The sequence below is a fragment of the Pterocles gutturalis genome, unplaced genomic scaffold (genome assembly GCF_000699245.1).
Source record: "Pterocles gutturalis isolate BGI_N339 unplaced genomic scaffold, ASM69924v1 scaffold21982, whole genome shotgun sequence".
NCBI classification, from domain to species: domain Eukaryota; kingdom Metazoa; phylum Chordata; class Aves; order Pterocliformes; family Pteroclidae; genus Pterocles; species Pterocles gutturalis.
Window position 1 is genome coordinate 27,977 of NW_010113395.1, and position 15,952 is coordinate 43,928.

General features: G+C 38.6%; 1 protein-coding gene across 1 annotated transcript in view; it reads right to left on the reverse strand.

Annotated features, from left to right (window-relative positions):
• The window catches only part of LOC104462522 (protocadherin-15-like), a gene marked incomplete at its 3' end in the record, with an annotated part of 29,292 nt that extends 14,543 nt beyond the window's left edge, over positions 1 to 14,749 (reverse strand). Inside the window, exons 1-4 of the mRNA XM_010074488.1 lie at positions 14,528 to 14,749; positions 9,686 to 9,857; positions 8,309 to 8,469; positions 4,016 to 4,171 (exon numbers count right to left, since the gene is read on the reverse strand). Of these exons, the coding sequence (XP_010072790.1) occupies positions 4,016 to 4,171; positions 8,309 to 8,469; positions 9,686 to 9,857; positions 14,528 to 14,749 (711 nt within the window). The remainder of the gene's footprint in view (positions 1 to 4,015; positions 4,172 to 8,308; positions 8,470 to 9,685; positions 9,858 to 14,527) is intronic.
• Positions 14,750 to 15,952: the final 1,203 nt, after the last annotated feature.

Genomic DNA, 15,952 nt, shown 5'->3' on the forward strand with positions numbered 1-15,952 from the left:
GGACCTGCTGTAATATAGATGAAAAAACTGAAAGCCCCCGCTCCTGGTAAAGCAGCAGCACTGGGCTGGTTGTGATATGAAGGCAAAGAGCCCATTTCTGCCCTAGTGCTGGCACTGGCTCTCGGCTATGGTATGCACAGTAGCAGCAGCCCAAGAGCAATGATCATCTTAGTTCCTTCAGATGTCAGAATAGCACTGCTTACGAGTTGCCTGAATTATGTCTCAAATCTGTTTCATAACCCAGACAACTATCAGAAGTCAATAGTTTAATTACAACATCATTTTATTGACTATAGCTTATGCACAAAATGCCAGTTAATTTTCAGCAGATGGCTATTTTGTATCTGCGTTAGCCTCCAGCTATGGCTATTGAGGACCAGAGAGAACAGAGACTATTTATACATATACATGTATACACACAAGTGTACACATAAATGTACATATACACACATACACATGTAGGATGTTTCCTTTGCTTGCCACCCCCTGCCAACGCAGCGCGTGTTTTTCCCTATTAGCTAACTCTAATCAGCTATCTCATTTAAATGCTCAGATAGTAACACTGTGCTTAAAAAGTAAAACATGTAAAGATAATTTTTGTACCTAGATGCAAAAGATCCATTTTCAAATCACACATGCACTGGAGGGGAATATTAATTTCTCTGCACATTTTAATTTTGGATAACCTTACCCAGGGGTCTTCCATACATACAAGTGTATGAATGACAGAAGAAAACATTTAAATCCCAATGGATCGTTTGACAATATGCAGAATAGGCCAAATTCTACAGACACTATCTATATACAGAGATTTCTCGGGATTTTTTAGGTTCCAGATGAAGCTATTTGAAGCAGTAAAGTGAGAAATTATGATATTTCTCATCTTAGTGCCTGAGATAAGGCATGACAGGATGAAAAAAGGCTATGAAACACCTTGAGTAAGAAAGGCAGGGAGGGACCGTGGCTTTTTTGTAAGAGAGACCACATAGTTACCAGATTAGTAAGTGCACATATTTTGAAGGATTTGGGGAGTTTGCCTTAAGGCATGGAATTAGCTCTCTTCATGATCATGCGCTTGAGGAGGAACTTAGAGGTAGGAGAAGGGAGACCAAAGGGAGTATTAGCACCCAGAACTACTGAGGCATCAGCAAATAGCTGTTAATGATAAAATTCTCGACTGAAACTGAAGGATGGCTTTGAAAATCAAGCAAATGCTACCATGGTATTTCTGAACTTACACCCATGCAACTTCTGATGCTCCGACAGATGCCTGTGACAACATGGAGAAGTCTGATACAGTCTAGTCAATATAAGACTGAAATAGGAATTTTAATATACACATGTTCACAAGCATGTGAGAAAGAAAAAAAAATGGTCAAGAGCTACTACAAACGTTGCCTTTGGTCTAACACCTATTACAGCTACAAGTGACTGGAGCTTGGGTGGACTCTCTAGGACAGCATCACTCCGTTTTTCCCAATCCTTATGCTCTTCCTTGAGCATCTGCAAGGGCCCCTGACAGCGAAAATACACCAGATTAGGGGAGCTTTTGGTCTAACTTAGTACAGACATCCTCCTTTTCTAACCAATCAAGTATAACACTTGACACACATTTGGTATAGACCAAGACACTGCCCTACCACGTCCATCTCATTCTAAGCCTCCTGGAAAAATAGAGGCTTGATTTTAAACCATGTCTTTTTATGTGCAAAGAGAGAAGACACATGTGAAACAAGGATTTATGTTTGTATTACAATTACCCTTGGCTTCTTTTACAAATTGATTTTAGTATGTTGTGGACAGTTCAAATTATAAAAAACACTTGACATAAAAACCATCCTGTTTCTTCAAAATATAATTTTACCCCTAGACATTTCTGAAACTGAGAAACTGCCTAATAAAGTAAAATCTGGCTACAGTTATGTGTCTCATATTATAGGTGCCGATAACTATATAACAGTTTTGATGACGTGGGAAAATCTTAGCCCAAGAACTTTACTCCCTAAAAAACATTTGGGGGTAATTGCAAGGCTGAGACATATTTGGTGAGAATTTCCTCCCAGTAGGTGTATACAGGCAGCATGATGTTTTTGGGAGATATTACACTTAACAAAGCACACATACTGTCAAGATGGTTAGCACAGAAGTTGTAAATCCAACGCTTCCTGTGTACATGCAGATGGATTAAACAGCATGTGTGGAAAGTCCACCTAATGTTTTGTACAAGCATCAGTGTCCGTAGCATGGTTATAAGGCCACATCCCAGGTAGGACAACCAGAGAGAGGCATGTCAGCTGATAAGAGAAACCACCAAGTACAATCCTGTAAAGCACCTGAACAACTAAGTCCTCAAATTAACACAGAGGAAATTTCCTGACTAGAAAAGATAGATGTTTGTCACACTCACATGCATGGTAGCTGTAAATAATAAAAACTGTTTGTCCTTTGATTTGCTTTATGTTACTTATGTAAGAGAAACTTCTGTACTTTTTAGTTTAGAAGCAAACTAAAAAAAGAAGAGCACAGGCAATCAAAAAATAACCAAAACAACATCATCCCAGTGCATTCCTCTAGTTAAATTCACTAGAGGCAGTACCAGTTACTAGCAGAATAAACTATCATTAAAAAATGTAATCACTCACTAAAACCTTTGAGAAAGAGATGCTTTGTGAACTTTTTTTTGGTTAATTAATGAGAGCATTAACCTACTGGGTACTGCTGAAGGGCACAGTGGTGCCGTGTCAGAAGCTATAAGCATAACAGTGATAAAATGAAACACAGAAGCTAATTAAATTAGGACTGCAACTGGTGGAAAGAGCAACACTGCGTTTTGCCCAATAGTAATGCAAATAAATGACTGCACATACTTTTGGTTTTTATCCTCCATACTTTTTGCTTAATTAGGCCTAAACTCATCAACCAACTCTCCCACTCCTTTCCTGGGGCCTACAAGGTGTCCTGCACATTGCTACACGCTTGGTCACTTAGAACAACATAGTGATCATTACAACACGCAGACATATTGAAAAGCACACAAAACTATGAAAGTTTTTTTGAAACAGCAAATCAGTTCCACTAAATTCAAACAACACGAAAGCAGTCATGCTCTTACACAAAAAAGACCCCACCCAAAACCAAACCCTAACTGGGAAACAACACACACTACATATCTAAGAGCTTTGTTTTCTTAAATGCAACTGTAATTCTTCCAATGTTTACCTGCAGAAGACTGACCCATCTTTCCATTCCCGTCTTAGTTTCAGTCTGGACACTTCCAGTTCTGTATTCAAGTTCCCACTTCTACTTCTTATTACTAAAGCCCCAGGATACTAACTTACTGAAAACACTGATCCTCTGTACCAGTTATTAGCAGACTATTCAATAGAATAAAAAAATTAACTGTGAAGTGAAATGAAGCTGTACCAGCTCAAGAAAGAAATAAAACTTTTCCTACAAATAATAGAGAGAAGTCCAATCCAAAGCTATTTAATGAAAAGATAAAGCAAGAGAATTCAATTCACAGACATCATTTAATAAAAAGAAACAGCAGTAAACAAAATCTGCACTTTCCCAAGCTTCAATGTAGTTAATAAAGCATTTTGAACTCTTTGCTTTACGTATGTTTTTCATAAATACATTCGTTTTACTGCCAGGTTTGTTGATACAACTGCAGAATGTGATACATCATTTTGTAAATTTAACAGACATCAATCAGTGCTTCACTCATCAAGACGTAGCTTCAGATTCTAGTGTCTTCTGCAATACCACAAGAATCCTGATGAAAAGTGTGCTTGTCTTTGCATTCGTTAAGAAACAGGAAGAACAGCTTACATGCTAAAAACTTCAATATACTGTCTGTGCTGTGCTTTTCTGAAGCGACACAAGTGAAAGGGATTTTAAAAAAACTGAATTTACCAGGTTTTGAAATGATAAGTGAAAGAAGTGAAAGCTGGCATTTAGCAATGACACCACCCAAAAGAGAAAGAGGAAAAAATAAAAAAAAAGTGGTTCTGACCTCATTTACTGCCACGTAGTACTGCTGGTGCTGGAACTGCGGCGAGTTATCGTTCCTGTCTCTCACCACAATCCGTACTTCATGGTTGATAATGGTGCCAACCTTCTTGTTAACACACTGCACTTGCACCACAATGGACTGAATGGACATTGGCAGCTGTAAATGAAATCACATTTTTATAATACATAGTCAAAGTGTGAACTAACAGTTACAATTCAACTGCTGTTAATATTGCTCGAGTTCACATATAGCCCATCAGCCTGCCTGTGTTATGGTTCGTGTTCTATGTCTGGATTAAAAAGCTTCCATGAGAGTGCACTGACCACAACTCAGCTGGCAATATTTCAAAAGTAGACCTACACGTCTCAAAGCCGAATTTTGCAGACAGAGCTCTGCCAGCTGTATGTGCTAACACAGGAATAAAATTCCCCAGCACGATTAGCCCTTCACACTTCCCTTGAGAACAGCAACAACAACAAAAGCAGCACATCTTTTGAACATCATCTGATTACTGAAAGATACCTAGAAAATGTCACACATTTTAACCTTTGGTTTCTCAGTAGTGGAATTGAAGGGTCAGGTCAGAAATAAATTCAATATGCTACCACTTACCTTTACCAAGTAATTTAGAAACAACTTGGTCACCTTTAAATGCAGACAATCCAAAGTCCTGTTGTTTTTACTCCAGTGAACTTCATAATATTCAAATAAAAATAATTCCCAAACTTGAAGAGCGGGTAAAGAAATGTAAGATGGAAAGGCTCCTACTACTTACCTGAGTTAATAGAGCAATTCTAAGAAGAAAAAAGGAAAAGGCACCTTTGGTCAAAATGGAAATTCAGAAAGAGTGCAATGGAAACAGAGCATTCCAGCATGACTCTTATTCACAATTCCCACCACAGCAAGGGCCAATTTACATACTGGAAGCAGCAGTCTGGCACGTAAAATACTGGCATGAGGTCCACTTTGATTTTGTACCTAACACTCAGCAGAAAGCGAGCAAGCATGGGAAGGGACACATTGAAAAAGATCTATACTTATTAACCTCAAAGTCTTCAAGAGAATAAATGACTCAAAAATGTAATTTAAAGATACCTATGCCATACTGTTCTGTACAGTGAATGCAAACAGGTTTTTGTATGGGGACTCTGAGACAATTACACCATAATTAGATATCTGCATAATTACACTTTCACTAATTCTAAATGCTACAATTTCTTTGATTGATTGATTGATTTTTTTTTCAAGTTTCGCTATAATGGATTTCAGAACCCTATGGCTTTCTTTACCCTTCAGACTTCGGTACTAATCAGTTTTTAAAGAGTCAGACTTGGGGAAAGAAGGGGGCTTTATGGTGGCATTGAGATCTTACATTAAATATCTGTTCTTCCCTACGCATTTTACAATCAACTTTCTCCGCAGTGAACTACAGCATGAGCTTTTAACCCAAAGTCCCTTCTCTTTGCTGTACAAATCTGCAGCCACGTACAATGCAGTTCTACTTTTATCAGTGGAACTTTTAACATAGGTAGGAACATACCAAATATCTTCTGTAACTTAAATTAAGCCTCTGACATTATAATCTCCGTCTATTTTTCACATTGGCAATGAATTGCCAAAGATCCAAGAATTTTTAGGCCACCTTTACTACACTTCAAATGCTACTGAGTTCATCTAGAGTTATTAGCAATGGCCAAGAAAAACATAATTAGTTGCAACAACAGATATGTAAATACACAGTTTTCTGGATTTGAACTTTTTCACAAAAACATGGAAAAAACAGTTTCTTGCCTTTGGTAAAATATGACACAGCAATACTTTCACGTATGTACAATTTGTGCACAAGTTCTTTTAGCAGTTCCTTTCACCTCCAGTTATGATTTCTCTCTATTCATCCTTCCTAAGTACTTCAAAGTTTTGGAAGAAAAGTCTGGAACGTTCTTTTTATCTGCTTTTGTTTGGAAAACATACTGTCATTCTTAGTAAAATCAATCAATGGAATCTAATAAGGTTTTCTTTCAGGAAAAATAATAAAAGAGAACAGGATCAGGTTAACTGAATCAGCAGGGAGTTGACAAGTGGGCACATCGGAGAGAAAAATGGGAAGAGTATCCAAGTACATTGAATACAATCGTACATGCACCATTTGTGAATCAGAGACTACATTTTTGGTCTGTAATAAAAATCAAATTTTAAGGTTCAATTTAATAAACCCCCACATTTTATTGGTACTACTAAGTTTCACATGGCCTCAACTTGAAAAGTGAGAAAAATAGTTTACTTTTAAAAAAGAGAAAAAAAAAGAACCGCACACGCTCTGGAATGCTCTTGCATTTTAGGGGTTAGCATAGCTCTGGTTCTGAAGACTTGAAACAGCATTTAGATAAGAGCTGTATTAATCAAGCCCATGACAGAAACCTCACTTTTCTAATCAGTCAGTGGGGTTTTTGTGGGTTGTTTTCATTGTCTTTGGCTTGTGACTCCCAGCAATTCATTGAGACCACAGAAGACAGCTACAATGGGGCTCACACCCAAAATCTCAATTACCTTAAATCTCACATTTTCTTTTCATATCCCAGCAAACTTAAACAAATACAAACAAGTAATTTTACCCAGCACTACAGTACTAGGGATAAGAAGTGTTACAGTTCCTGGTTAAAAAAACAAAACAAAACAAAACAATCAAACAAACAAAAAAACCAAAAAAAGACGCTATCACCCCTTAAATACCAATGTAAAAACACCAATATTACCTATACATAGCTAGGAAAATGCACACTCTCAATTTGTTTCCTGCGACTTGAGGCTACTTCTTGCAAAGAACATCACTGTAAAGTGGTTGTATGTATTGATAATAATGTAAAGTATTTGTGAGTTTAGTAAGACTGTTATTAATGTTGGAAATAAAATAATTTGGCAAGGTTGTTTTGGTAAAGCATCTAGGTTATATTCTGGTAAAGCAGCTCTGCTGAACAAACCTGTAGAAAGAAAAGTGTTGCTAAAAGGGCCATTGAAAAAAAAAAAAGTATTAACACTGGTCTAACAGGAATTAATTATTTTTTTTTCCTAATGCCATACAGATACGCAGACTTGCGTGGGCTGATGAAGAATTGACCCTACATTTCTTACAGCCTCACCTCCCATTGGGGGCTCTTGCTTTTTGCTCTGACTTAAAAATAAAACTGAAAAGCCAAATGTGTTCCAGGACCTGCCTGCCTCCTCAAAGGCAGGTGGCTGTTTGGCACTAGAGGAAACACCAACTCTTTGCTGATGTACTGAGAAATCTTTTGCCACCATGTCCATTCAGCCCTGTTTTGTGCTGCATACCTTTGCTTCACATATGAAAACAGTCTGTGAATCAAAAACAAATTAAGGACAGCTGAATTCAATTAGTTCTTTTAAACTAAACACGGAAATTAAGAAAAATTTGCATGCTGTTTCTTGTACTTATTAATAGATCTCAAAACACATGGAAAAGACAAATTAATCAAATCAAACTAATACAAAAGAAACTCTCATGCACTCCAAGGAGAACTGCTGATCTTTAAAGCTCTCTTTCCATGCTAATTACAGTCACTTTTGAGTAAATTTTCTTTTCAAATTCGGATAACTACAGCAATGCTATAACACTGGGAGAAAATGTCTCAATTTTGAAGTGTTTCTCTTCAATAAAGTTAGCATAGATGAGAACACTCCTATTTATTTTGTGCTTTTAATCTTTCTTTTTATAAAAATTAAACTTAGCCTGACAGTATTTCTTTACTGCTATTACAGATGAGCATACCACACGAATTCTTTGCTGCCTTAAAAACTAGCACATTCTCAATTGAATATGTCAGGCTTTATAAGTGAATTGTAATATCCACAATTCCTTTGCTCTCTCTCACATCTCATAAGTCAATGTACACAGCTAGAGTAGGCTTTTAATAAGTGCCATGGGACACAAGATGAGCAGCAATTCTTCCACTCAGAGGCAGCAAACCAGAATAAAAATGGTTTTAACTCCATAAACAAGTCAAGTTTGGTTCGATATGTATTTCTGCCAACCCACTCATTTATCTGTTTGGTCTTTACTGTTGTGTTCGTCCACATATAATAATTGCACACAGAGTCAAGTTTCTGCATGCTCCTAATAAGTCCTAATAAAGAACCAAATGAACTCTGTTCACATCCATCTGGGGACAAAAGATAGATGAAGCTATTATATTCAGACAGGTCTTTCTATGAGCATACAGGTTGAGAAATTAACATCTATGGAGAAAAAAGAGAACAAACAGCAAACCCCAAACTTACATCTCTGTCCAGAACTCGGCCCGTGCTATTTAGGTATAGCCTCTGGCTGATGGGATCGAGGATCACCCAGTAATCTCCATTGTCCTTTAAGGAGAGTTCAATGGTAGGGTCCGGCCCTCCTGCTGTCCCCTTGATCAGCATATTGTCAACCAGGATAGTACCTGCAAAAACAAGAAGCACATGAGGGAGACATTTATATGGGCTTCTACATTTTTATGTCTTTTCATAACAACCGCAACACTAAAAATACTGTTTTCTAACTAGGGTTTCCGGTATTTTATGATTTGAGTGCTGTTTAAAAAGTTTGAACCTTATTATATGTAATGACAAACTGCCTCTGATACTGGAGCTATTTCAGACAATACTAGAAAAAGCACCTGCAATGCACAATAATTTGACGATGAGGCCCGTCATATACAGATATCTATTTAACATTATGGATTTATTTCTGCACTGAGTAATCATAACACAATCTCACCTCAATGAAACAAAAGCACTGAAATAACAACTACAACTGGAATAAATTTTCTACAGCATGAGTGACACATCAAAGTGAGGGAAAAAAAGAACAGTTACATAAAGCTCTCCAGGAAAAAAGAGGTTTTGTAACCTTGAGTTGCTCTGCAACAGACAACTAAATTGCAGCATGAAGAAATGGAAACTATATCTGCCAAGGCAAAGGTAGTACTTAATTAGGACAAGACATCTATTCAACATAAATAACATGCTGTTTTTCTTTTCTTGTCCCATCCCATCAGTTAAAAGTCTTGGCTAACAGTTCTATTAGTCAGCTCACAGTACCCACGATGTACATCATTCCTGTGTCAAACACTCCAACTTGATTTCCAAATGTCAAGCATTACTAACTGCCCTCAACATTGCACTCTGGTCCTTCAGATTTGCTTGCACTGTATTTATACACACTTCTCTTACGACATCATTTTTCTGAAAAATTAACACTGCCCAGGTTTTTTCACACTGAAATATTAAAAGAAATGATCTTTAAGTTCATTGACAGTGATGAAGAAAATCTGTGAACATCACTAGCTGCATAACATTTAAATTAGTTAAAAATATTTATCACATATCCTCCTGTATTAAGAGCCCAAATAATTTATTCCGAAGCGGAGAGCAAAGTTTCTTTACATTGTCACTTTATAACAACAGCAATTCTATATCAACATATTTATCTGGAGGGGGCAGTTCTGAGTTGCTCTGGATAAAACTAATTATTGGTCTTAACCACAGCAAACTGTTTTATGGTTTTATTGATGAAAATGCCAGAGTAAGGTTTTTTCAGTCAGTTATTTTGAAAGTACTTTTTATAACACAACAGAGGCGACGGGAAGAAGCACTGCCAAACATCCATAACCGCACCAAAGACTGGATTCACTAGAGGACCAATGAACACCCCTTTAGCCACATGAGAAAGACAGTTGCTACCCGTGTGCTTTATGGCTGTCAGGATGATTTCTTGTGCAATGCCATCTGTACAATTATACCCCAACCCCATGGCTTCAACTGGCATACAACTTTTGAGAGACCACCACTAGTTTTAACATAAAGAGGATTTCACCAGGAAAAACAAACTGATTACCACCCTGGGACACTTCAAAGTGTTTACATCTCATCATCAAATCCTCTAAAATCTGTAAAATCCACCAGCTTCTGTGTATTGCCCTCATTATTGTGCCTCAATGATGACGCAAAGAAAGGTCGGTGATCCAAATTTGAGGTCGTCTGAACAAAAGGGGCCCCAAGAAAAACCTCTCTGAAAAAAATCACCAAGATAACAATACCACAATCACCCAAACTGCTTCAGCTGCTTTGATTTTTCCTCAGTCTTCTTGTTCAGACTTGAAGGCAAAGTCTAAGTTATGGCTATGTCTTCACCAGCACTATGCAAACAGAAGGCTCTACACCTCCATTCAAGTGGCTCTGAAGGGAAATAAAAATCTGCAAGGTGGTGTTTATAGAAAATATCACATGTATAAATTCTTGCCAGGAAAAGGGGGAGCTTAAGGGATGGGAGAATTTGTGCAACTGAAGTAACCAGATGGCATGGAAAAGGGAACAGAGGAGGGTTGTGAAAGTGCTGCAAAAATACACTAGAAGAGATAATCAGGAAATAGGGAAAGGAAAAAGGAGAAACATCTTCTGTCTTCTCCCATGTTGAAGGCTAAGAATTCCACAGTGAGCAAAGGGACGTCACAGCACAAGTTACAAGCACACAGAGCTCCTGCAGCTGCACACCAGTACAACACTTTCAGATGCTTAAGCAATTGTGACATACAGAGGGTGTATTTCTCTCCTCAGAAAATGAAGTGTTTAAAAATATAAAGATGGCCCCTGGTTTCTCTTCCCAAAACTCAAGATTACGAATATAATCTAACATTAGTAGGTCCTGTCTGAAGTGACAGTAGCAAAGGGAAATAACTTTTGGACTTTGCAGTTGCACTGCCTATGGAGAAATCCATCATATGCAACACTAAAGGAATTGGACCGATGACCATGGCAGAGCTCTGACTGTGAACAGAACAGTCTGCAGGGCCATACCCCTGTGAAGGTGGTGATTACCCTTCCATGAGTTACATACAAGTCATCAGAGGAAAAAATACATACCTCAAAGGCACGTATAAATTCCTCACAGCACAGAGTGCATTTGGAAGTGCCAAGATACTTTCCACATGCTAAGGATTGCAAAAACCAGAAGTATAATTTTAGACTGCAGCATCTACCTAAAGAAGAGAGTGCTGCACAACAAGTCAACAGTGGTTGTAACTGTGTCCTTACAGTGAGTGACACACACCACATATACCTGGCATTTGTGGGCAGCTTCGGTTCAGTACAGGCTACATACACCATGGTTTGTTGTTCTTTGTCCCAGGAGGCTTACATCCTCTCTCGACCAGTTTCTAGAAGCTTGACTTCTGCCAAACTCAGCCTTCTGCAAGGGCTAAAGAGCTCAAACAACTTTAGTTCCCAACTTGAGAGCAAATGATTGCAATTACATACTTAAAAAAAAAAAAAAACCAAACTTAAAATCTTGAAGCGATTATGAATTTTGTACAGTCTCTAGTAAACCACAGTTACTTAACTGACCTCACTGCTTTGAATTCTGCATCTCATTTGACTTTCCTGTGTTGCACTCTATAATAGCTATCTGCTTGATTTAACAAAGCACTTCTGTTTGGTTTGTTTTGATACAGCGGCTCTTTTGTTCTTAAAAATGGACTGGTTTTTCTTCAGATATTCATGAGGCACTTGTACTCTCTCTTCAGAAGACAGCAGTTTGCAAATAAGCCTTTTAATAGCCAACCTTAAAGTATTATTCTGCTAATTTACAAAGAATCTGACATTGGGGTTCTTTTTTTCTGCCCTTTATGTATCTATCATTTTGTTCCTTACATCCTGCCTCTGTCCTTGGCCTAAAATGCCAGGGAGGTAACCTAGTAACAATAAATCTGAATAGAGGAAGTTTCATGCAACTGCAGTTTGTCCATTAACTTCCCATACATGTGAGCACAAAAGCAAACATATCCCTCGACATTTGCAATACAGTAAGTTTAAACAATTTGCTTTTGCAATTTTTTTGCAAACACAGAAGCTCAAACAATGCTCTAACTGAAGCAAAACCTTGTACCTTGTTTCAAAAGTTAAATTCATTCTCCTGTATTTATATTGGAAGTTCATTTTTACAGTACTAGGGGGGATGAGGGGTTGGTCAAAGTCCGCTGAGGACACCTGAAAAGGATGCTGCCACTCATGGGGAGGTCCTTGTAGCTGCATGTTTCACTTACCCAATTTCTGGGAAGTTACACTGAAATACCCAAATGTTCAATAGCATTTCAGCTCTGTTCCCTGCACTTCTGTCCTGCATGCACAAGCCATTGAAAAGGACACCAGGGACTGTAATTGGTGGTATTTTTCCTGGCTAATTGAAAAAAGACTGATGTAAAATTTAGATTGTACATCAACACAAGTAGATTTCAAGAATAGCTTTCCATCTTTTCCACCTTCACTGAAGCCTGATGACCACCAAGGGACATTTGTGGAAAGACTATACAGATTTTCAAGGGATTAGTACAGAATAAGCCTCAAGGAATCAAAGTCAAGCAAGTTGTTGGCTAAAACCCAACAAAGCAGACAGAAACCAACAGACTGTACAAGACAGGAAACCTCAATTATTTTCAGGTGCAATATAATTTTTCTGAAAGTAATGACATTTACTCAGAAATGTTGCTTGAGCTTGTTGGGAATTATTCAACAAGGAGCTACAAAACAAGACAACACAAAATTTATAGAGCACTGTAAATATTATAGCAATAGTTCTTCTACATTAGACTATTCCTTTGAGATTAATACAGAAGTTGAAATCTTCACTAGGGAAGGGTTTGTTTTCACAATCAGTCTCAGCAGAAGCTGATCTTTCCTTAGGAAGGGCATTACGAGGGACTTGAATGCAAAAGCCATGAAACACAGAATTTGCAGGTTATGCTCTACTAAAGCCAGCAGACACACAGCGCGCAGTGAGAACTGACTTATTAAATGACTTAGATACATCTTGGGATTATTTTAGTTGAACACTCTGGCAGAGCCCTTTTTTAAAGGGTGAGTGAATTACGACTGCTTTGGGAATAACCCTTGTGCTGGCACAAGTCAGAAAACAGGATTCTAATAGAATGGAAACCACAGCACTTTACTTTTAGGAATTAAAAGGCATTTGCAGTTTCTCTTTCTGCAGTCACCAAGCTCAAGGCATGTGGAGCACACCCCACCTCCCCAGTGACACTACTGAAGAGGTGCACCAGGCTCAACTTCGTGCAATATTGCCAAATTACATTAGCAACTACTTCAGCTGTATGATGCACAAAAACGCTAAATATAATATAAACTAACGTTTTGCTGCTCACAGAGAACATATTTTTCATTTCAGTCTATTAATCAACTCTGTATAACAAGTCCAAATAACATTGCAGGAAATTTACATTAAACACACAGTATTTCCTAACCCTGGCACACCAGTTGTGAATTTTTCAGCCAGTGGTATTTAGTCTGGGAGAATTATGCATGGTACCCATCTGGAAGAAGGCAACTTCAGGAAAGAATCAGGTATCCTACGCGCTGTACTTACAGAGGCACAGTACATTAAATGAGCAACACAGCATACATTGATTTGTCCAAAAGAGAAGCGAGAAGAAAAATCGGTAATTAAAAGGCATTTATATACACACACCCTCTCTAACTCTCTGAGCTGCAGTAAGGGCAAGTACAGACAGTTGTCAATAGATGGAAGGAAACTCACCACTTCTGCACTCCACAGCAGTGGGTTTTTTTCACATCTAGTATATTAAAAAATGAAAACCAAGCAAGCAAGAATAGAGAGACTAGAGAGCCTAAAGAAGTGAGCAACACCTGCAAGAGCCATTGAAGCTAGCACTGGAGAGCAGCAGGCTGGCATGCTCAGATTTGTCGGGGGTGACAGAGCTGGGCTGACACCCAGCTGGACATCTTCACTGGAGCTGGGAAACCCAATGTCAGACAGACCAAGTGGTTACAGACCTGCCAAAATGTGAACACAGCATTCCTATCAGAGCCTCTGCACTTACAGCTTGTGTTGGTCAAGATGAACAAACCAGAGCAGGCAGAGGGAGGTCAGAGACTCAGGAAGGTCTCCATGTGCTACTCCCACCTCTGTTTGCTCAGGACCACTAAGAATGTGTTGCAGAACCCAAGTTCCACCTGCACACACCTGATAACTTCTCCTCTACTCAGTGACTCCTGAACAACGTTTACACCACGTGGAATACATCAGGTTTCTTTTGGACAGAGCAAATGTGCATTAAAATACACCTGTGTCTCTGTACTGCTTTCCTCTGCCTGCCACTGATTCTAAAGCAGTCTGAAAATGGGGATTATTTACTTATAGAAAGGCGTTAGATGGATCAGTTGAAATGGTAGTTGCTTTTTTTTATATATTCTACAGAGTTTTCTTAGTTAAATCTGGACCACAAACACATTTTTCTACATTTGAAGGTATATGCCTGCAGAATCAGAAGGATTAAATAGCAATAAATTAGAAGTCAATGGAAAATGAAAAGCTTATTGCAGAAGTAAATTCTCAACATCATCACGAACTTAATTAGACCCACGCTGCACATTCATACATAAAAATAAGATAAATCTAAAAAGCCACCTCCTGGATTACATATTTCCTACTGTCTGTCCTCGTATCATCAGTAGGGATCTCCGAGAAGTTTCCAAGGTTGTTTCAAGATTGTTTTCCTGCTGTCCTGGCCCGTCTTCGCCCATACTGCTTTGTGCGTAGCCACAGCCTGTTCTGTATTTCTCTTCTGTACCCAGCTCAGGAGATGCACTTTGCAGCGCCTGCCCACCCACAGCGGCACACCTCCATACCCCGCTCCCCTCCAAAGCTTGCATTTTTCCCTCCCTTTCATTCAGCACTGAGGTCAGGAGCCAACACCACCGAACAGAGAGTCTCTAAACATCAAAGGCGGCTTTTCTTCATTTACCGGTATTTTTGCAATGTGGAACCACAGGAATGTCTTTATGGGATTAGACTATGGTCTGCAAAGTCCTTTCCTAGATGTCTGACAATATTCCACAATGCAAGTGGCAAAGCAAAGCAAGCCTGCAGGAGTCAGGTGAGAACTGAATGTCTTTCCCCTATAGGAGATAATTTTTTTCTATTTCAGTCTTCAAAATCTTCTCCTTCAGGGAAAATGTTCTATTTTCCTTAACATTTGTGAACTCAAAATTTTGAGTCAGTTCTAACTCTGAACGGCACAGAAGGCAAATGCAATCACTCCCGTCAAAACATCTCTATAGGTTTACATTAAATTGCTACTAAAAACTTAACCCCTATAAAAATATGACTTACAAAGGATTTTTTTAAGATTAAAAAATTTAATCCATACTTCAACAGATTTTTTTTTGTTGTTTTTAAATGTATAATTCCATATGCAAATACCTGTACAAGATCAGACTAAAGACCTACCTAGCCTGGTATCCTGCTTGCAGCAGAGGCCAACAGGCAATGCTCAGGCCAGATCTAAATTTCTGAGTGAGTTACAGCTCCCTCTTCCACATGTTCCTTGGCTCCAGATCTGCGGGCTTACTTGTTTTACAGGTAAAAAAGACATTTGAGACATTTACAAACCACACAGGCTCTTTTTCAAAACTTTTAAAAGCTTACAACTGTGTACATTGAGAAGGTGTCAATCATATTTTGCTCAAGGGACTATCTAATTACCTAACTATGCATATGTTCAAAACGTATCAGCCTGCTAACTGAAGAAAAACTAATAATCTGACCTCTCTCCAGCTCAGCAAACACAGATACGCAGAGTGGCAGAGGTTCTCCAAGTGGCTGGACCCCCCCTCACCCCCCCAAGTCAAGGGGCTTTTAGCAGCCTCACCAGCCCTCAGACTGCCTGCTCATCTGCCAAGTAGGCTGTTGAGTCTCTGGCAACCTCACAGGGGTAAAATGCCTACTGAAATAAAATTTTGAAGGACCTTGAATTGTGGGATTCCTCTTTTATTTTTTAAATGGGACCAGAAACAGATTGCTAAGGCTGACTTAAGATTCTCCATTATCTATACAAAAAGTTGTCAATCCTTGAA